General features: G+C 36.9%; 1 protein-coding gene and 1 long non-coding RNA gene across 4 annotated transcripts in view; one reads left to right on the forward strand and one right to left on the reverse strand.

The window, feature by feature from the left end:
- The first annotated feature begins 17,893 nt into the window (after positions 1 to 17,893).
- Positions 17,894 to 23,390, forward strand: part of LOC105252405 (homeotic protein ultrabithorax) — a 102,326-nt gene continuing 96,829 nt past the window's right edge. For both annotated transcript variants that reach the window (XM_025410377.1, XM_011259756.2), the window contains exon 1: positions 17,894 to 19,501. In XM_025410377.1, coding sequence (XP_025266162.1) covers positions 18,826 to 19,501 — 676 coding nt within the window. In that variant the 5' untranslated portion in view covers positions 17,894 to 18,825. The remainder of the gene's footprint in view (positions 19,502 to 23,390) is intronic.
- Positions 20,332 to 23,390, reverse strand: part of LOC109610083 — a 109,363-nt gene continuing 106,304 nt past the window's right edge. For both annotated transcript variants that reach the window (XR_003123058.1, XR_002192602.2), the window contains 2 exons: positions 23,048 to 23,258; positions 20,332 to 21,228 (listed from right to left, as the gene is read on the reverse strand). This is a non-coding gene — a long non-coding RNA (uncharacterized LOC109610083). The remainder of the gene's footprint in view (positions 21,229 to 23,047; positions 23,259 to 23,390) is intronic.

The following is a 23,390-nucleotide window of genomic DNA, read 5'->3' on the forward strand; positions in this document are numbered from 1 at the left end:
GCTATCAAACAAAAGGCAACTTTTACTGGTTCCGGCCGAGGCAGCGAGCGCGGGCGAGGGCGAGAGCGCGGGGGCGCAGGGGGCGGGGGCGCGCACGCGGGCGCGCGCGAGCGTTTTAAGAGGTTCGGTTGGGAAAGAGAGCGCGCCGGCCACTTATACCTGACGTTTTATGCGTTTTATAGGCGCGACGTGCGTTTCGTGTGCCAAACAGCGCATAAAAGTGCAACCAGATTGGCCGTTCTCGTCGTTACCACGTCACGGATTATTCGCGATGTTTCGCGCCGCAAAATCGAGTGAGTCTCCTGCCTGTTGGCTCGGGATTATCTGCCAGCACCTTCCAAAGAAAAATATCGCACGATTCTGCGGGTTTGTTTCCGTGTACGTAACAAATCACGCGGAAACTATTCTCTTCTGATAAACATCTATTTTTAAACCCTCGTGATCACTGAAGATCTATATATCGCGATTTAAAATTCATATTTTTCATGGTAATTTACATTCAATTTTAATTATTATTATAGTAAAATGTGGATATAAATATATTATATATTTTAAATGCTTTATTATATTGAACATAAATTTCTTGAAAATTTTTATCTAACGAAATAAAAGATAAATTAAAAATAATACTGTAAGATTGTGATAACATTTCATATGTAGGTTACTTAGAATAAAAATGTAAATGTTTCTTTAAATATAATTAATTCGAAATTCGGTCCATCATTCGATAAGTAAAAATACGATCAATAAATTATACATAATTATATATAATCTAGATAAAAATTAATTGAGCATAAACAATCATAATCAAACATCAATTATTAATTTCTAATCTTTGAATAATGAAGCAACTGTCCTCAGATATAACATGGGAATATGTCATAAAATATTATTAACTACAAAAAGGAAAGAGGTACAATATTTGTTTAAGTTTATATTTAAATTTTATGAATTGAACATTCTAATATGTTCCATTGTTACGCTTAATTATAATCTCATCCCTTCTTAATTTCCTTATTTTTTTATTTTTTTATTTTACACATAATACATGAAGAATTGGTTTTATTAATTCATCAAATGCGATAGTCCAATTTTGCGTAATTCATTCCCGGAATATCGATCAAACATAATTTAACACTGCGTCAGAATTGTGATACGAGGGAGCAGAAAGGAAGGTAGAAGGGACGAACGAACGGGGAATAAGGGGAAGAGGAAGGTGGAAGATAGGATTGATGAGATCAATATGCAGTAAGTCTGAGCACGGCGTTCAGAGTTAATGGCGGAGACGCGTTGCGGAGAGAAGCTTTAACGCTCCCGCTCTAGGTGTGAAATATTTTATTAGCGATATCTTTGCGTTACGCTTAAATTGAAAACTTGGCAATAATAAACAACGCTTACGCGAAATATTTTCTATCCTTTAATGATCAGGATTGTTGCACGAATAGATAATAGAAACGCAAATTGTGCGATTATACAAGCACAGACGTTATATTTATCGCGAATAAAATGACTAAACTTGCTTTCTTCGTAGCATGTTTAAATTTGATTGAATGAATTTCGAATCGATAACATCTACGAAGCAACATTTTATTTCTTCCTCGCACACGAGAAAGCAAAAGCGATGTAATTTTGAATCGTATCAAATTTAATTCGAATTTTACGATGCGAACAAAAAAGAGAGGGAATCTCGATTTTTATCGCTCGTGTCATGATATGACAGGATCAGTTTCACGATGCATGCTCCGATAAAATTCGATTTCGCAACATAAATATATGTACATAGTTCCAACAAAATTTCAATGAATCATCAATAAATTAAAAATAATTTAAATCTTAACAACTTAATTAAGGCATAATAATGAAAAATAGTAATGTTCTACGCATATATAATAATCGATATACTCAAAATAAAGAAGCATTCGGCCTCTCACGAAAGTGACAATCATTTGAATAATACATATGATTCCACCTTGTCATTTATTAATTTTCCAAAACGAATCGTCTATTAATTTTCCACGTTAAATCAGTCCGGTTTGTAATGAAGCGCGTATAATTTGCAATCGTGTTATATTCGTGCAATGAGATAAATTAATGGCATTGGAATACTATCAGCGGCATAATAAATGCTCACGTTATCGAACCTACACATCCGCAACATTAGTCTGCCTGCTGTAGGTGAAAGCAAAGTAATTAACCAACGAGCTTTTCAACTCGTTCCAACACTATTCAAAGCTATTAATAAATTTGAGAAATATTTCAACTAAATTGAATATGAAAAGTTTATAGCAGATCTTATATTCGTATTGTGAAAGTGATTATCTAATGTCTAATGTATTGAAATTTATAGCGTATTGTTACAAAACATTCTCAAGCGAGAAAGTCTTGAATTATTGTTCCATAATTTCAGCGACATAAATTTATGTAATTGCGTTAAATGGGAATTTACTAAAAAGATTTTATATATGGAATATACATATGAAATGCACCTAAGCGAAGTCGAGAATCGCAAAGAATCCGTGAATGTTGATGTTCAAATTTCAAGAGATGCGATTCGAAGATGAATATTTTCTATCGAGAAATGTTCCAAGTAGACTGGCTGTTAAGTAGCCAGAACGTGCTTTAGATTTGGATCGCGCCATTAGTATCGCCCTTCTGCGAGAATCGGCTGGCGGCACGTGTCAAAGGATGGGCGAAGAAGAAGAAGCAGAAGGAGAAGAAGAAGAGGAAACGAAAAGAAAAGAGCGACGTCGCGTCGAAGAGGAAGGAGAAGAAATCCGGTGGCGCTGCGCGAGAGATATACGCAGACGCGAGAGCGAAAGAGAGAGAGAAAGAAAGAGAAGCAAAGCGCGTGAAAGCGAGAGAAAGAGAATAGGAGCGATGCCAAGATGGCCGGATCTTCGCTCTTCCCCTCGCACGATCCTCCGGACAGAGAATGCCTCTGCCTCGACGAAAACCAGCTTCGTGCCGCCAAACGGAACAAATACACACACATGCATCGCGCGCACACGTCACACACTTACCACGAATGTTTCCGAAACCGCCTGACCTCCCTCTCTCCCGCCGCAGCATCCTCTTGCTTCTCCTCATCTATGGCGTGGCTGTTAACGCCTCGACTTTTCGGCTTCGCGAATTTCAAAATTGTCGTCACCATCAGCCTTCTCCTCGTCATCGTCGTCGTCGTTGATTTTCTTCGCGACCCGCAGCATCCCCGTACTTTCGTTCGGAATGCTTACAATACTGCGTTGTACTGTGAGATGGGTAGCCCCAGAGACGTACGAGGGGACACAGACGCGAGTTGGGTCGCAATAGGGGAGATACGTAGAGGGGCATCGCGTCGGGGTCTCGGAGTGACGTTCCTTTTCGTTAAAATTATAGATATTTACGTCTAGACTTTAGGATGTTTTTGACACGCGCGATAATTTATCTCGCTCGCGTGCTCTTCTATAATTAAATCTCAAAATCCTTATTTATTGCATCCATATTTTTAAACATTAAAAAGATGTTCGACAAATTTTCATATCCCACGCGAATGTCGCGCGGATAAAAGTTCGCCTCGAGCGGAAAGATGTATGAATCATCCCGCGGATTTTCAACGAGGGTATAGTTATCTGACAATATCGATCGTTTCGGAGCAATGGCGTGTCGCGCGCTCAAAGCTACGGGAAAACATTCCTAAATGGCGCATCAGTAGAAAAGAATTGTCGCAGTAGGATATTGCTTGAAAGATGTAGGAAGGCGGACGGAAAGGAAAGCAAAGGCGCGAGACGGTCGGGGGAAGGAGAGATGAAAGGGAAGCAGAGAGAGCAGAGCGGAGGCTGTGCCGCGACCCGAGGACCGCGCGCGCACGATGGAGGGAGTATCACCAAGATGGCCGCTACGGAAGCAGCGGCATCCACATCGCGTGCCGCGGCAACTACGTCAAGTCAAGCGTCCTCACGAAGTGCAAGTGCAAATTGCGTCAAGGTGCTTCTTTTCTGCATATTAGATCCGTCCTGATCGCAGAAGTTTCCCCGAGATGTATTTACGAATTTACGACGGGGCGAAAGTTTTAGTCGGACACGAAACGCGACCACGCCCAAGTTGCGGGCGGCCATCTTGCAGTATCAGCTGGGCGCAGTGCATCATGGTAGCCAGTGATGCAACCCTAGCAACCGACGCACGCTTTACCAACCTTTATTAACGTTATCAGGTATTTTCTGCGTACATTTTGATATTTTTTCCAACATTTTTTGTCCTCTTTCATCTTTGGAATTTTCTCTTTCTCGAATGATGTATTTGTAATTTAATTAATACGTGTATAAATTATAGTAGATATTACAGAAATTGTCTTTCTGCGTAGGTGTTGTGCATATATGTATAATAATTTAAGTTTCTTTCACAATTATTAATCATTTCCAATCACAAAATCTGCCATTAAATAAAAATTATATTACAGATATAGCAACGGTATACAGTTAATAATATAATTAATTATTTGCAAAATTTATTAATGCCCAACGTTAATTATTCAAGTATTTAGTGAGAAATAATTTTATTCAAAATCTATTTGTTTTATTTTCAATCAGTTGCAACTATGCCATCAATAATCTTTAAATAAAACAAATAAATTTTGAATATACATACATATAATTTGAAAAATACATATTTATCTCGCAATAAACATTTAATTGTCTTTTTGTCTTATTGCGGCTTCCGTATATAATATATGCTCTTTTAAATTTTTCGCTATTATTCGCTCACTGACGTTTTGATATTCGCAAAATTTACAGTTTCTCGTGAATAATTGATCGCACACGTTCTTCACCATTCTCCATCGTAAAAGAGTGCTGATATCATCGCATTTTAACAGATCACAAAACGTATCCACTTACACTTCATTGCTTAACACACTGAGTACTTTAGCTTGAGTTTCATGGTATGTTTCGGCTCCGCGCACGTTATATAAACATAGTATATATCAGATAAATGTTTTCTCTCCTTTCGTAGCTTCTCTGCTGTATTTGCTTACAAGTAGCGAAATGCGAGCGTAGTATTCCAAGAGATTTCTGATAAATTTGTCAGAGAAACTTGGATCGAATTATAGATTTCGAATTTTTCTACGGTTTCCGTTTGTCTGGCATTATTAGGATTTAAATTACAATAAATGGATATTGCAATTTAGTATATTTACAATTGATATATTTTAAGAAATTTAAAAAGTTTATGTGATATTTTAAACACAGTAAAAATGTATTTTAAACACAATAAAATGTTTATTGTAACATTATTCTTTAAATTTAAGAGAAAATTATTTATCTTAAATTAAAAAGAATAATTTAACACGATTTCTCACCAGACAAATTGAATTTCTTGCAAATATTTAAGAATTCTAGATTCTTAGACGAGATTTCTATTAAAAGCACATCAAAATTACTTTATCTTATTCAGAAATATCTCTATAGTCGATCTTTAATAATCCGAATTTTTTACGGATATTAATCCGTAAAAATTGGTAAAGAAATAAACGAGGATGGAAAATCTGAGCTAATGCATAAAGTTATTCCTGATGACTCTTCGTGAAAGGCCAATAAGATAAAAGAGACATCATGAGACGCATACGATAAAGAGGGGGAACTAGGAGGAATTGGAATATTCGAAGGAAAGAAGAATCGAAGTCTATGGAGAAATGTGTCTCGACGAAAACGGATAAAAAGACAAAGCTAGAGGGTAGCCACCGCGCTGAGGAAGAACTAATTTGAGAAAAGAAAGAGGGAACTGTCTGACAAAAAAGATAGAGAAAGAAAGACGAACATTTATCAGCCTGAGATAAAAATAGCGAGTGACGAGCGTTTCTAAAGGAAAAAGAAAGAAAGAAGAATATATGTATAACGAAAATATATTATATATAACGAAAAAAGAAAGAAAAAATATGAGAGTAAAAAAGAGAGACAGAAAGAAAATAGTAAAGACAGTCGCGATAGTGCACTGCGTCAAGATAAAAATAAAAGATAAGAGACGACGAAACATTGCAAATTGAAAAAGAAAGAAGAATCGCATCTCTCTGTAAAAAAACATCGGAAAAGCTTCTATATTCTATAAAATACGCGAAACATTTTATCCGAAAGAATAGTATAATAATATAATATATAGCGTATTAAAAGATGATTTATATATATAGAAAAAAAGTGGACAAATATTTGGAAAAGAGGAGATAAAATAATGAAGTTAAGAGACTGTGGAATAAAAAAAAGACAGATAAAAAAAGAATAAAGAGAGGAAGAAGCAAGAGGTCGCGTTCTCATTCGTTTCCCGCGTAGTCCGCAGTTGTTCTCTCGACTCGGTCCATCTCGACGTTTCTTTAGAGCGTGCGCATTCCCCGGATCTCTCTCTCTCTCTCTCTCTGTCTTCATGGCCCCGATGAACCCGCTTGATGAAAAGCGTACGTAGAGTTTCTTACACCCCGCGTGACCCTGTCCAAGCCTACGCGCACGATATCTAGGACTAATCCACGACTTCTGTTTCACTCGCGATCTTATCCGATTCTATTGTCTCTATAGCGTTTGTATCTCACGTACGCTCATTCGCAAGAATCGTAGACAACTCACCGTAAAAGCTCCATGCACGTCTAGCCAGATATTATGTAACGAAATAGATATTCGATTTTTTTAGACTTCAAAACGCCGTGTGAATGTAAGATACTACGCACGCGTTTCGCGTGTTGGCTAGAATTATGCATGCAGGTACCCCGCATATTCTATGTGCAGCACAATGCGTGCGTGCACTATTATTAATATATTTGGCAATACATGGCATTCACTTCTATGTACGAATCTATTGTTTCCATAATCCCGTGATTGTGCTAAGAATCAGCATAAACATAAGAGAAAAATATATGATTACATATGTATTTTCTATTAAAAAATGTAAAAATTTTTTTAATGAGAAAAGAGAGAGAAAGAGAGATTTTAATTCATTTATAAAAATATTCGAAATTTTAGTAAAGCTCTTTCTCGGATAATTATTACTGCCATTTTAACGCATTCGTGTTGAGGCTGTTGATGTAACCTATGCTCTTGATAAACATTTTATCATTTGTCAAATACGTCTACTGCAAAGTGTTATTATCACATTTTTGACACGTTGCACATTTTAATTGATTTAAATGTTATCTCTATCAAGCGGTAATCGTTGTGTACACAGACAGTCGTGGTTAAAACACTGTCGGAATTTACAGATTAAACCATACGTGTATATATATATATTTTCTGATTGAAGAAATTGTGTATTTTTCTCACCACACTTGATATGGCGCTATATAGGGTGATCGCTATCTTTTCCTCCATCGTTTACACGATCCTGCTGAGCCGCGTGTTATATTTGGCAGTTTTATGTTATTTACACACATGCACACATATATCGAAAGCTCGTTTACGTACCTACCTATCTCTCTAATCTGAGACATTCAATCATTGGTCTGAACTTGTTAACGCCTAAGGTTATCGTGTGTAATCGTGTGTAATGCCGTTTACGCTCATATCCCGTCATTGCTTTTAAAGATAGAAATCAGCAGTCGGGGAATAATTGACAGGACCTTGCACCAGTAATCTATAATGTTTTTCTAATTATCAGTTTACGTCTGAGCTGTGCTTATACAAAATGTAATCTGCACTTTGTATACCGCATTTTTCCAAGAATCTTATTTTCCAAAAAAAAAAATGCGATTATTAAAATAATTAATGACACATAATTAGATAAAGAACGGAGCTCATTTGCGCCTAATAATTAATAATCTCATTGCTATATAATAGGATGAATATATTCAACACATGTGGGAAATATGTAACATAATTCTTCACACATGATATATTTTTTTAAATGTATATTATATTCTTTTTTTATATATTTTTTTTATACAATATACTGTGTAGAGTGCGAATCATAATAAAATAAAAATAAATATCTATACAGCATTTACAACTTGCATCCTTGTACGTTCTTATATTTAAACTTTTACTATGACTTTTCTTGCTGCAACGCTTAAATGACCGTAGCAAAATAAAGCACTAATGTCACCTATTTGTGAACTAGATTAGGCAAATTAGGTAGGTGTACCTCCTACTGACAGTTTTCCCTGAACATTATGCATGTTAAACCTAACTGTACTTAAGCAAACCTACCTACTATGGTTGCCTAAAAATAAGATTATGGGGACAATTGTTGCTTTTATTCTCATGAGCATTAGAATATTTTTCGTATATAAAAATTTCACAAAATTATCGCCCAATCATCGTTGTGTATTTTTATAATAAATTTATTACAAAAATCAAAACTTTGGTTTAACTTTGTATAAAACATTTCTGACGATTAATCGAAAACTTTTTACGATTCATAATGATAAGCTGTAAAATTGAAATGACCATAATTAATTTAGTAGATATATGTAACATGTATAAAAATTCTCCAACTTCAATTGTTCATTAATATGTAACGATACACAGTACACTCAATTTAATTAAAAAAAAAGTTTATAAAAACGCTTTCATGTCATTCAAAATCAATATTGATGCAACTTTTGATTGACATAAATTAGAGCAAAATAATTCATCTTATCGCACGATTTGAAAAAAACTTAAAAGTATATTACTTTACATATGCATGTTTTGCAATATTTGTTTAATAAATTGCTGATAAACTAGATTGATTGAATAATTGTTTTATTTATTATTCTTATCATAATTAAATATCGACGGATGCAATCTTGTTATAAATGTAATGTGTCTTGTGCAACGTTCATAATGTTTTGCTTGTAAATATACCTCTCTCACTGCAACTACACTTGATCTTGGTCGAGTGCGCTTGACATAATCATAGAGGCAGGAAAACGCGTAATGACGGAACGTTTACAGAACCAAGCGTGGCGATTTCATTGTCCCTGTGGTTTACCAATTTACAAACCATTACGGCTAACTCCTACAGACCATACAGACCATACTGGGCGCGAGATGGTCACGTCGTATCATCCATTATTCATCACCCTCTTCCCCAGACCTCGGTATAATTCTGCTCGTTGATTCTGGACTCTCTGGTGCACGTGTTCATATTTTTTTTATAAATATTCTTCCGCAACGCAGATTTTTACTCGTTGTTAGACCAATTAGTTATGTATTTCGTTTTTAATTGAAGATATATCTCGATTCGAAATCGGTATATTTTGGCGATTCAATTTAATTGCCCGTCGAACAATTCTGATTTAATTCTAATTAACTGCACAAATGAATATATATTTCACATGAGATATATGTAATCGAAATCACCTAATCTTTTATTTAGCAAAAATTATTAATTTACATCAAAAATATTCTTTTATAATTTGATTGTTATTGGCTAATCTTTTAATTTGTCTATATAGTAATTTATATGTTGAATTGTCCAAAATATTTTTTACATATACATATATTATATCATATTAATGTCTTTTAAATTATATTTTGATGAAAAAAATGTATGAAATTGTCGAATATAAATTAAATCTTCACATAATAAAAATTTTCACAAGATCGTCATTTTGATCAACGAAGACACACATCGTGCATCCAACAAATAATTTATTCTCGTCACATGTTACCATGTCTAATATCTCAAGATCACAACAGATTACCCGCTACTCTGCAAGCGGAATGGAATGTCGAGGAACGTGTACAATTTTTTTGATGCAAAGGATACCATATTTTCCTATCCAGTCTTGACCTTGGTGTCTACAAAAGGAATGTTGGGCAAGATTGGGCAAGTCCAGAGACTATTTCGAGGGCGGGGTTGCCAAGGGATTCCGAGAGTACAGATACCTGAAGTCACTCCCCTTTTCTTTACAGCACCGTTCCTAGGATTCGCCCGGTTTTGTACCCCCTTCACGAAAAGAAATCATCATGGCAGATACGACTTTCGTGATGGAAGACATTGACCTAAATTTGATACAAACCGCTCTAATAAAGACATTTTTCATTCAGCTTTTATATTAAGGCATCTAAAGGCTGTAAATCATCGCCGTTCCTCGTGAATTTTACGCCATTATTGCTTTCACAAAGATTCTAAAGGATTATGATACATTGAATTTTATACTAATACCTGCAACATTAAAATATATTATTCTTCATAGCTTTGATACACAATTATCTATGATACAATCATGTTTTTATCGAAGAACAAAGATTCTCACTTGCAAGAAAATCGATAACTAATTGATTGTTAAAGAAAATAATATTATTACATTTAATTCAAATCATAATTTTGCGAAATTTCTCGTGCAATAATTTTATCTAATCATAAGAGAATTTATGGAATATGTAACGTACAATATTTCGTCTTTAAAATATTAAATAAAATGATTATCCGGCTCTGGCAAGTTTCGCAAAATTTCGTACGCTTTGTGAAATATTTTTCTCGCAGTCGGTGCGATAAATTCTTATATTCTGCATGTTCCTTTTCGATCCTGTTCCTCCGTTTTCGCATTTCCCTCCATTCATCCTCCATCCATCCTACTTCCATCCTCTTCTACCAATTTATTCGTGTTATGCTCGTGGACGTTTGAATTGCAAATTCACGATCGCACAGTCGATCGTACGGCACAACATACCTAAGCTTTGAGTTGTAGAGAAATGCACTACTGTTATAGACACAATCCTCGACGGTTCAACGGGACGAGTATTAATACACACGTTCGATGTTACGTAACGTTTTCCATCGCTACTAGATTCGTTGATTGAGACTTTCTCGGTTGATTATATCGTGCTGTGCACACAACCAAGTTTTATAGTTAAGCTTGTTACTACAAGTACGCTGCATATTTTGCAGACTAATGTAATGTACGCTAAGCAAGGAAAATTTATGTATTATTATTCTCTTCATTATTGACCTTATATACATGCATTTTAAAGTAATTAGATAGAATAATTTATTATCTATTTGTTTACGAATATATGGATTACCGATAACATTATTTTTAACATTCTACAATACAATATTAAAGTTATAAAATTTCTTAAGAATTTAACGCGTAAAAAGATAAGGAAAAGGAATATATAAATATAAAATATGTAAATATTAAAGTATTTATATTTGACTTGTAGCAATTATACACTTATGCACACATATATTTTCCATTCATTTATGAAATTAATTTTGAAAGTGCGTATAAAAGAATAATAAAGAAATGTCATTAATTCGAAATCTGACGCAACAAGAGTTGCACGGTCATTTGTCAAGAGATCTTCTCCAATCTTAATGTCGCACTAGTTGGAGCACAAAGAGCATCAGTGTCCTTATCAAACAGAATATTATTGTAGGGCTCAGAATCAGGCATTCATTATTCATTTGATACAAACAGCGAATTCAGAAGCCTCGATGATTGCATTTATACAAAGTAAACGCGTCCAGTGTCCAGATATTCATAGAATATTACGCCATCTGCTTTCATACACCCATTTATATGTACATTAGAGTGTCTCGCGTTCCCCCTACTTCCATTCGTTTATGGAAGCTTTAATCGCTTTGAAGTATACTTTTTATTAATAAATATTTAAAAACATTTTTTAGCAATTTTAAAGTGTATGTAATATAATTTGAAATATTATGATTGTAAAAGTTTTTTAATCTAATGAACTTTTTTCTTTTTCTCTTTCTCTTTCTCTCTTTTTCTTCATTAATGTATATTTTTTACATTATATTAAAGAAAGTATATTCTTTTCCAGGTCGGAGATGCTTTTTCAAATTGCTGTTTTAGAAGAAAGTAGAAAGCGCCGTCTCTTCAATATGACAGGTAAGATATTAATCATTAGCAAAAAATATAACAAAGTTAAACATCGCCACTCAAAAAAATGATCTTGCAACTATAGCAAAAATTTTTTTGGTGCGAAAAATTAACTGAGGCAAATAAACGATTAGCAAATGTTGTAATATCGTATATATGTTGCACGTAATCAATCTAAATGACAGAGACAGAATTTATATCTGAACTGTTTGTGAAATTTAGAAGGAAAGTTTTTCTGTGGCGTCTATCCATGTTATGATCAATCATACTTGATATAAAGTTTGGCTGTGGTACACAGAAAATACTAGAAATACAGCAAGAGACAAATGAATATATAATCCTGATACTTAATATAGTTTGTATAACGCACCTAATTTGTCTATCTCTTTTTGACAATTGCGCAACATTATCGCCGCTAAGTGGCGAAAGGTAAAAAGCCTAACCCGAAAGTGGAATCCATCTAAGACATCATATAAAGCCGCGGCACAGGTCTCGCGAGTCACGGCTTATCGATCAAAGAGCGCATTAGCTCGAAGGCTGTTATAGCCGCATCTCTTCCATTTTTTACGAGAGGAGCCCTAGAGCTCCAAAAATTAACCGCAGACGGTTAATTTTTTTATGGTGAATTCTCATATATGTATCGTAGAAGACAGAATAAATATCCATGCAGAAATGAATATCAAATGCGGGCAATGGAATAAAAATGAGTTAGCTATGATATCTAAAATACATTGACATATTATATCGCTGCTGCAGTTATAATGAGCAGCTATATTTTTTACAAAATTATTCTTGCTGCAGTATTGAAACTCATATTTATCCAATGCAGTGATTAATATCTAACAATAGGATTTAAATTTTCTAGCAGATATTGCTAGAATGTTACTGCTATAAATTCTAGCTGTGACAAACGATATTCTATCAGATACAAAAAATAGCGATAAATTTTGGTTGCGACATCTAGAAATCTATCTACATTAACAAAACATTTTTTTATATCGTTACTATCTATTACAATTACTAAAAAGATGTAACTGCAACGATAACGACGTTAACTGTAATGTAATACACGTTACAAATACACGTTATTTTCTAATCCTGATAGTTCATTCACGATATTATGTATATTTAGCATTATTGAATGTATCACGTATTTTATTATTAACATTCATGTTAAATGTACGTGTAAAATTCATAGTTGATCTGAATTAATTTTGTTATATAACTAATCATACTTAAACGTTTTTTAATGTATATATTATAATCAAATGTCGCTTTTTACAAGAATATAGTGCTCTATAATGTTGACATAATTAATGATCTCCTAGTAATAACTTATCCGCACCCTACCATTAACCCTGAGTATTTACGGCCTCATTCATTTCGTTTTATGTTTCAATTTAGACGTATTGACGCAATTTGTCTATTTTTGAACATTATTTATTTAACTGGTCATTTCTTTTAATTATAACTGTCATAATATCTTTATGTAATCATTTGTTTATTGCAACTTTCTTATAATCAGTCATTTATCGTCCACCGTGTAAATTACTGCCCGACAATTTTTTTATTTTATTATTTACTTTATTTATACACATGTGTGTATGTTGTGTGTGTGTATATATCAATGTATATTTATATCAAATTTTTTAAACAAAATTACATACAAATGTGGATAATCCTTTCTAAAATTAAAACATTTTTAAATGTTTACTTAAAAGAAAAGAAACACCTAAAAATAAATAATAGGTCATTAGACACTTTGATTCCAATAATAAATCATTCAAATTTCATTTAAAAGATTTCCTACAATATATATCTTTAACGTTCGGTGAAATAAAAAAAATAAAATATTTAATATGCATCTATTTTTTATCTCGATCGATTGCTTGGATATTAAATCTTTAAACGAATCAAAATGATTTCAATTATTCCATTAAATTCGTGTGATTGAGCGTGACAAAATTTTACCCGATGTTATCTACGGTAACTGCGAACGAAACATGTATTGTCGCAATGTACTAATGCCCAGGTCCTCAAAATGTAAGGGTCCCTGCTAACGTCTACCCTACCTGTAGGATGAGTTTCCCAACCGGTAAGGTAGATCACTCTGGACCATTAAGAATCTCTCGAATATGTTAATTAAATTGACCGTTAATTAGTTCACTGAATTATAGAAGCTATCCTCCCACGCGCGTTCCTTTCTTTTTATTATAAATTTGTTTTGTTCTCGATAATTTTCTACCTGCTCTTCTTCGTCTCGCAGCAGAAACTTATTTAGGATTTTAAAACTTATTTAGGATTTTATTAATGAATTTAGAAATTATATCTGTTAACTTTTAATTAAAGAAAATTAACGAATTATATAAATACGCGATTATATAATCACTATATTTAGAAATGCATCGAAAATTGATAGCGACTATTCGTTTCATTCGTTCTGTAGTGATGACATCAACAATAATCTACATTTAAATTTATAACGAAATCAAAATAGGACGATATATATTTTTACATAATAAAGTAATACACTTTTTTTATAAAATTTCTATCGACTGCAGGACTATAGAAAGTTTGGTGCAAGCTTTGTGCAATCAGGTGATATTGCGGAAGACCGCCAGATGGCAAAGGAAGCATCTTCCGAATCCTTACTACATGATCGTATCCTTGCTCCTGATGCGCTGCCGATCAATATGCAGTGTGTTAATCAATGAAAAATTTTTTTAAAATTATAAACTTTAAATAATACACACACGGAAAACGATATCGTCCTACTGGTAAAACTATTATCGCAATTTATATTAAAAACGCCGATGCGTTTAAAATTATCGTGTGACTTTTCAATTTAAACGCATTATTATTAAAAATTAAATTATATCAATTTTTATTCAGATACTACGTTTAACATTTTGATTTAAAAATATTGGAATGCTAAGCGCAATCTTTTATTCTGAAAAGAAAGCGTCTAGTTCACTATTTTCATCGATGCTTGCATTTCATTGATACCTCCAGCTTCAATTTGCGTGAAAAAATATGACGAGAATAATATTAATCTTAAAATTCCGATGTAAATTTCGGTTTATGATGAAATACTTATGCACGATTTTCCAATGGAAAGAAAGAGAAAAAAGGAGACGTGACAGATCGAATGAATAGAAATGCGCGAATTCACTGATGAAAGAACGAGGATTCAATCAGAATGAGAGCTCAAACAAGTGCGTTGAACTATATGGAGGAAACCAGAAGAGCCGAAATTGCCAGAGTGATGAAGAATGAACGCTGGTTTAGCAAGAGCGCAGATTCGCTCTCCTCGCGCGCGCGCGGGAGTGCAATGGCCCCTTCGCTCTCGTGTTCACCTTCTCGACTCGATGTTGTAGCTACGCCCCCTAATCCCCCCTTTCGAAATCCTCCTCGTTTCTTCGCTTTGTTTTTATTCGAGGTCCATATAGAGCGAACGTCCATCATTCTGAAGTATAAACTTGGTATCGATAGTTAACGATGATGCCCGCGCGTGTTTGTATCCGTGCCCTCTTACTTTCCATTTTCCATGTGAAATATCGCATGCAAATAAATATCAAGTATTTAACACGTGTAATATATTATTTGAAATTAGAATTATACATGTATGTATGCGTGCTATTGATAATGGCACTGAAATGCAAAGCACATATGAATATTTGACTTTATTCGACACTTGACGCAAAGCTGATCTCATCAAAATTATGTTTCTTTAATCGGCTGTTATATGAGTGCAATTCTGAAAAGAATATTTAGGCCCATTTTTGGCTTCCCATATGGCCTGTCATACCTTCCCCATTCGCATGGTGGCCTCTTTCACGCCCCCACCATATTCGACACGCGCCCCTCTATACGCTATAAGCTTAAAGGCCCTGACTTTTACGATTCTGTTCAAGTGATCATAAAACCGAAGTTTATTGCCGTCATGATTTTCAAGTAAACGGGTTGCCACCTGTCGGATTCTCGCAAAAGCGAAAACTGCATCAGATCTCTTCATCAACGGTGCCATCAAATTAAGGGGGAGCTTAATAAATCTTTTTTTTACAAGATCCTTTTAGCGATCGGTGATACTTGTGTACGAGGAGATACATGTATCTACATAATAAAAATATAACTCCTGCGTTATGGATACATTTTTATAAAATATATTTCTTTATATATCTATCCCTTTTATAATTATTTATTTATATTTATTAAATATATTATTTAATGATGAAAAATAACACTAGATAAGTAATTAGATTTCACATGCGGTTTCGTAAACATCTGATTACTTATCGATCATACTTCACGGATTGTTCGAGCATTTTTTTTCACCAAGCACTTTATTTCAATTCGATTTAAACATTTGAAAAGCGCAAGTTCAAGGTATCTTTTATTTATTCGTACTTTTGCGACAGCAAAGCAGGTGGCTAATATCCTAAGCGTTCGTAACGACGAGAGAGCGATCCAAGAACGTGTAAGCAAATAACTAGGGTCAGCCCTGGAGAGCAGCTTATGATGGGCATTACTCGGCTCGTTACGAAATAATTTACGAGGTGCGAATCGCGGGGACGATAATCCAGCGACATTTACATCCCAATAAACACTCCCGATACTCCGGAGCGTGGCGCGCGCCGCCCGCTCGACTGCGGGGCCTCATTTTACGACATTTTAATTGCGCGACCGTCTTGTCTTTAATTGCATAAACACGCGCATAAAAGACACGGTCGCGATGACATCTCTTTAACGTTTACACTCACGTCAGATTTATTCCATCATCGCGGGGGGGGCCATTACATTTTACATTTACAGTACGATTCAAGTGTCTCGCAACGCTCCGCGTTTTCTTTCTCTCTTCATGTACGACTCATCGATCGAACGCTATTCTAAATCATTGCGGATTTACGACGTAGCTACCGCAATAACGATAATCGCGAGGTAGCTCGTTGATGTTGGTCGTTTGAATGTCTGAATGGATCTGGCGAGGTTAGTTCGTTACGGGGCTCAAAGGTGGCGGTGCACGTATCCCCACAAGCTCTCGGAAAGGAGAGAGCGAGACGACGAGTATCGCGTGACCGCGCGTGCCGCACACGGCCCCGTCCCGTCTCTCTCACTCGCACAGCAGATACGTTCGCGAGCACGCTGTATTCCGCGCGCTGTCAGTTGGTGGGGGATCAGCTGGGCGGCGCCTAGCCGCTCATGGGCGTCATTTCCGACTTGGAACTACTTTCGCACGGCGTAGGAACTTTGGTGCCGTAGCGGAACGGTATTCGTGACGAATTCAATTCTGATTGGTCCTTAAGTATAACCTCCTCCCTTAGCGGCGCGTTCTCCCTCTTTGCCCGACTATCCGTGGCGGCGGCGCTCGTCTCGCTCTTAGCTGTTACAATTGCGCATAACGTTCTTTCTTTTCCTCCTTACCCTCCTCCAATTCTCTCTCTCTCTCTCTTCTTATCCGCTCGTGTCTCTTTGCGCGTTCTCATCCCTCTCCGTTCCGTATCTCGTCTCTTCCCTCTCTTTCGCGTCGCGGCCAGCATTTCTTTCCTCTTCCTTTCTTCGCGCCGTCTTATCTGCTCGCGCGCCTCAAACGTGACGCGCACGGCGAGCGAGTACGAATTTAATCTGGCGGTACGTCGTTGAGTTAGTGGAACGCTCGATAGGGGGCGCTGAGGAATCGTATCGCGGGAAAGAGGGAGAGGATAGATGGAATGGAAGGGAGAGGATGAATATCGTCGAGAGGTGGAGCGAGACAGAATCGGAGGGTGAGAAAGCAATTGTGGGGGGGAAACATTGGGGGTGGAAAGAGGGGGACAACAACGACGATAGACGGAGCGAGGAAGCTCGCGTCGGGAGGGGGATGGCGCGCGAGAGACAAAGAGGAAACGCGAGCACCGCGATCTCCGTTAGGACGTAGTACTCCGGAGGAAGAGGACGAGCGAGAAGCGCGAACCGCGCGAGCGGGCAGGAGCGAGCGAGACGGAGCGAGAGGAAGATAGAGAGAGAGAGAGCGCGTGGAGGGACGACGGAGAAGGAAGCTCGAGAGAGAGAACGCGAGACAAGTCCGGCCGGGAGGAAGAGAGACGGGGCGAGGTGAACGAGCGAGCGAGAGACGGACGACGGTACAGAGTGGCGGTACACGGGGCGCGAGAAAAGCGGTAGTGTGCCGTGGACCACCGCACTGGCATACCGTGATTCGTTACAATCTCCATCGTCCTCTAGACTCGGACTCACAGTCATCAGCGAAGTCACGATACGACGAGTGCTAGTGCAGTGCGGAACTGGCGAAGTCACCCCCTGACATCTCGTGACAGATTGGCCGGTTTCGACGCAGGACAGGCCTCGACCCGATCCGGCCGATCGCGCGAATCGTACATTTCGAAAGAAAACGAGAGAGAAGGAGAGAGAGAGAGAGAGAGAGAGAGCCGCCCCGCGAGGGTGGTTGTCGCGTGCCGGCTGACCGAACCGTCGTCGTCCGGTCCGCGCACGCGGTAGAGAAACCCGCAGGCGATTTTATAGCCCGTCTTATTACCCAAGTTTATTACATCGTAACGGCTTAACGATCATCGCCCGTTTCCACTGTTGAAACCGCCGTTTTATGCTCGGCTCGTCGCGTAGCGGTAACCATAACAAGACCATAAAAATCCCCGCCACTGTCATGAAACCCATTCTGAATTACACTCCTACGGCCTACTGACATTGACACTCTCATCGGTATATAACCGGCTATACCTGTCGATGACTTTTATCGCCGCTTAAACCGTTTAAATATCCCTCCGTTTATTTACCCCCTGTCAGCACCGTCATCCGTCACTGCTCGCGTCGAATCCAACGTATCTCTTCTTTATAACTTATCCGTAGGAGCTCGTAGCTAGGAGGGGTTACGTGATCCGATTACCCCAAGACGTTGGTGCGACGCGAAATTATCGAGTCGGACTGGTCGCGCGCGTTTCATGCAAGCCCGCTCGAACCTTGACTCATTCCTCCGCCGTCTCTTTTTTTGAGTGCCGGTGTTTTAGTGCAAGTGATTCAAAATACCCGGGATAATGAACTCGTACTTTGAACAGACCGCGGGCGGCTTCTACGGAAGCCACCATCATCAAACGGGAGCGGCGAGTCAGCATCATGACCCGGCTACCGCGGCGTATCGAAGCTTTCCGCTCGGATTAGGTATGTCGCACTACGCCTCGGCGCAGCATCATCATCACGCGTCCTCCTCGCTGGGGATACACCCGGGCGGAGGAAGCAACACGAGACCACCTCAAGATTCGCCGTACGACGCGAGCGTTGCGACGGCCTGCAAGCTTTATTCGACGACACCCGAGGCGACCGGCCACACCACGTCCTCGTACTCGACAACGGCGACGAAAGACTGTAAACAGCAAGATCAAACGTCAACGCATCAAAATGGTTATGCCGCGGTCATGGCAGCTGCAGCGGTCAAGGACGTTTGGCAGTCGGCGACCTCGGGAGCGAACAGCCAGAGCAACTCGGTCGTACGTCCATCCGCGTGTACCCCGGAGAGTACGAGGGTCGGGAGCTACGGTGGCCTCGTAGGCGGCGATCCGGCCTCGAGTCCCGGTAACAACAGTTCCTCAAGATCCCTCACGTCCTCCTGGAACACCTGCAGTTTAAACTCGTCCGCGAGTCAACCGGTCGCCACGCAACTACATCAGCAACCTACCGCCAACCATACCTTCTATCCCTGGATGGCTATAGCAGGTGAGTTTGCTATTCATAAATGCTCTCTTATACGACTATTATCGTAACAGCCGCGATGAAATATAGGAGCCGCTATGGTTAGGGGAAATGTGGGGAGCCACGTGGTCGGGAAGGCGTGGTGGTGAAGGCTTGCCCGTCTGGTTATACCGGACTAAATTGTTAAAATTGCTTCCACGCGATCGAATTACCTACGAGTTGTGTAGAAACGATATTATAGAATAGAATGTTTGGTATGCGTCGCGAACGGATGAAAAATTCGAACGGATGAAAAATTTTCTATCGCGTCAACAAGATGAGTTATTTCATCGTCCTTTCGTGTATAAAAAAAATATATGTAAAAGCGGAAGGCGTAGATGTGTCCTGCTCGACGAATATAGCTTATCATGGCTCCACTACATTCAAGCGCGAATGAAATTTTTCGCCAAGTCTATTTGTACGTCATTTTGAAATACGACACATGTCCACTCGTGAAACCCGTGAGATCATAGATTTACAATCGTTGACAAACTAAAAGCATTCCATTGCCATTGTCTTTTGGTCGAATGGAAAAGATTGACAACAAATAAAAGCGCTGAATGTTATACATAAACATTATTATTTGTATATTTGACATATGCAATTGGAAATTATTATATCTTATCTTATTCGAAATTGATGACGTTCACTTTCAAACGAATCATTTTTCTAAATATAAAAATTAAATGTGTAAGTTATTATCATAATAATATTATTATCGCATAATGATAATGATAACATAATAAATATGTATTTTTATATATAAGACAAGATGATGTAATCATGTAATAATTTCTTGAAAGTATAGTCGCGAAAATAAGTCGGAGATGTAGAATGAAATTTTTTCGCAGAAAGTTTCATTTCCAAGAAAATCGGTTCGATATCTCTACTTGACTTTTATACTTGTACAATCTTTGTGAAGATATCGGGATGGTTAAATATAGCGATTGAAAATATACATTTTTATCGATTTGATATTTTCTAGGAAACGCGAAATCGTACAGTAGAAAAATTTCATTCTACATTTTCGATTTATTTTTGCACGAGAAATTTCCGTTCGCAATTATACTATCGTTATCGCCACGTTTCAGATATATATGTATACAATTGCTTTTAAATTGCTCGTCTTATCCTACTTCTTTGTACGCGACATAAGTTTTATGAGTTTTTCATTTTCATCGCGTATGCAATGTCAACGCACGCGAGCTGTGTCGTGGAAAATCGGCCGTGTACCTTGGCAAAATTATGTCTGGTAGATAGGTAGAATGGAGTCAAGTGCGTGTAAAATCGTTGGGTACGCTGGGTATAATGGGGAAGTCCAATTGGGGGTTCAAGTGCCTTCCCCACTGTACTCACCCCACCGGAACCCCGAATTCCGGTAGTCAGCTGTTTCTAGCGATGTCTTTGTCCCTTTCATTGCGAGAAAGAGAGAGATACAATCCCGAATAACCTTCTGCTTTGCCGCTGGTAGATATATAATCATCAAGGCCTCGTGGGTTCTATCGCACTTTCGGTCAGAATGCTTTCTTTACCGTAGCTCAGCTGAGATCCTAGAGATTCCTAGCTAGCAGTTCTTTTTACTATCTCTTTCCTTTTTTTTTTGCTCCAAGTCGCTTCATTTTTGTCGGCGGGAATCTCCTTCCCGCGTTCTTCGGTCCGGTTTAAGGGTCAGGCATTTTTTTTTCCTCTTCGTCTCCGATTATACAAGAGATCTTATGCATGTAAAGAAAGAAATTATTTTAAGAGGCATCAGATATTATTCAATGAATTTTATAATTTTATACACATGATACATACATGATGTGAGTTATTTTTTATAAATGTATAATTTTTAATTTAATTAATTGCATACGCATACACACATATTTTATATCGCCAACTTTATATCTTCATCATCTCTTATTTTGTAAATTAATAGTGTGCGAATTGAGTCGCTGAAGGAGCTTGAAATAGTACTTTATGTGCGTATCTTGTTTTTCTATCATCTATTTTAATTTAATAGGAAACTCCCGATTACATTCATCTTTGAATCAATTAGATGTTTTGGATCATTGATTATGGGTTGCAAATTGCCTCGATGATGCATGGAATGCAATGTTTGTAGAAAGAATCGCGAGAATGAGAAAAAGCAATTGATCGGCCGCATACTCGTATAACAGGTTCTATGCACTCGCGAATTGAAAGTCGTTGACTCATTTCGCACTTTCTAACAAGTTCTTTTCAGTGTTGTCGGTATAATATCTAACAAGTAGGAAAATTTATCGATACAGCAATTATAGATTATTTCATCGTAAATAGAAGGGTAATGGAATCGTCAATGTTTATATCGTCAATCATTTACCATACAATACGATGAATGCTCTTTATAACATCGATAGCAAAATTAATTTATTGCAATCTCCATGATATCGTACATTTCAAGTAATCATATTAAATTAGAAGATGTACACATATAAGAATATGGAAGATTTTTAATATTGATACTTCCATTATACATATATGTAAATTTATTATTGTCTCTAATTAATATTTTTTAAATATTTCTTTTTGAAATACACGATATGGAATATAAGTGCATTAGAATTACACATTAATATAAATTGTATTATATGACACAATAATAATAGATGATAAATCTTATCGCTTACAGCGATTGCGAAACGTTAAAAATTGATGTATAAGCATTTGTGTTCATTGTCTCTATGTTCCTTCTTCAAATATTTCTCTCTTTCTCTTCTTGGCAATGGTAATTATATACCTAGAATACATGCCAGGATGAAATATTGCATCTGTCGTTTAATTTATTGCACTCTTAATTGTATCTGTGTATATCTTGTAAGTATTGTTGTATTGTAAACGATTGTGCGAGCAATGTTTAATTTATATAAATGTGAAAGCGATGTATAAGCATGGCGCCCGTGTGTCTCTATCTTACTGGTATCTGATATTAAAGAACACATCTATTATACTTGCAACAAGTTGTTTTTCATAAAGATATATCACGTATTTATAAATATTTTCATAAATTATATAAAAGTTGCCGTTTCTTGCCATAATAAGAAGAATTAGTTTTTTAAAATGATCTCTTCTATTTATTTCCATTTTTTGTTACTTTAAGCGCATCCATTATTACTTCCATCTATTAATTTAAATTAATTATATTTGTTCGTAAAATATATGTAAATTCATTTTATTATAGTAACAACATCTCTTATTACATCAACATAAATAGTTTTTAATGCATACATAATTATTAATAAACTATTAGAAGATTTTTAAATCAGCTATAAATAAATATTTCGTTTTATTATTTTTTATATTTGCCATTATAATGTTTATACATGTATGGAAAAAATGTGTGCGTATTTCCTCATCATCTAAGAAAGATATATTATTTAATATTAAATACATGATGTAACGAGAAAATTTGCGTACGCTAATGCAAGAGATGAAAAATTTATAAAAGAATTATAAATATTACTTATATTACAATGTATATTTTTTCCACAAGTAAATCTTTACAAAACTTACCAATAGCAATGAGACATATATATCTTCCTTTATAGAGCCGGATCACTTCCTCAGGATATACCCAAACGCGAACAATATTTATCACTGCTCATTGAGGGGTTGACTGCGTCTACAGGGTAATTAGAGGGCGCGACGATAGAGAGGCTGGGGTGCTATTTAGGCATCTCTTCATTCAAGCCCATTGAGAGAGAACCTCTTTTACGGTGCACATCTGAAAAATGGTCCTTTTTAAAGTCACATTAAGGGTCGCGCGATAACCCGATACAGGCGTATTAATCAAGATAAATATGTCCGATGGACATGGTACTAATGATAGCTCGGTAGCTTCCGTTTCCGAAGCACT

The sequence above is a fragment of the Camponotus floridanus genome, unplaced genomic scaffold, assembly GCF_003227725.1.
Source record: "Camponotus floridanus strain SB8 unplaced genomic scaffold, Cflo_v7.5 scaffold31, whole genome shotgun sequence".
NCBI classification, from domain to species: domain Eukaryota; kingdom Metazoa; phylum Arthropoda; class Insecta; order Hymenoptera; family Formicidae; genus Camponotus; species Camponotus floridanus.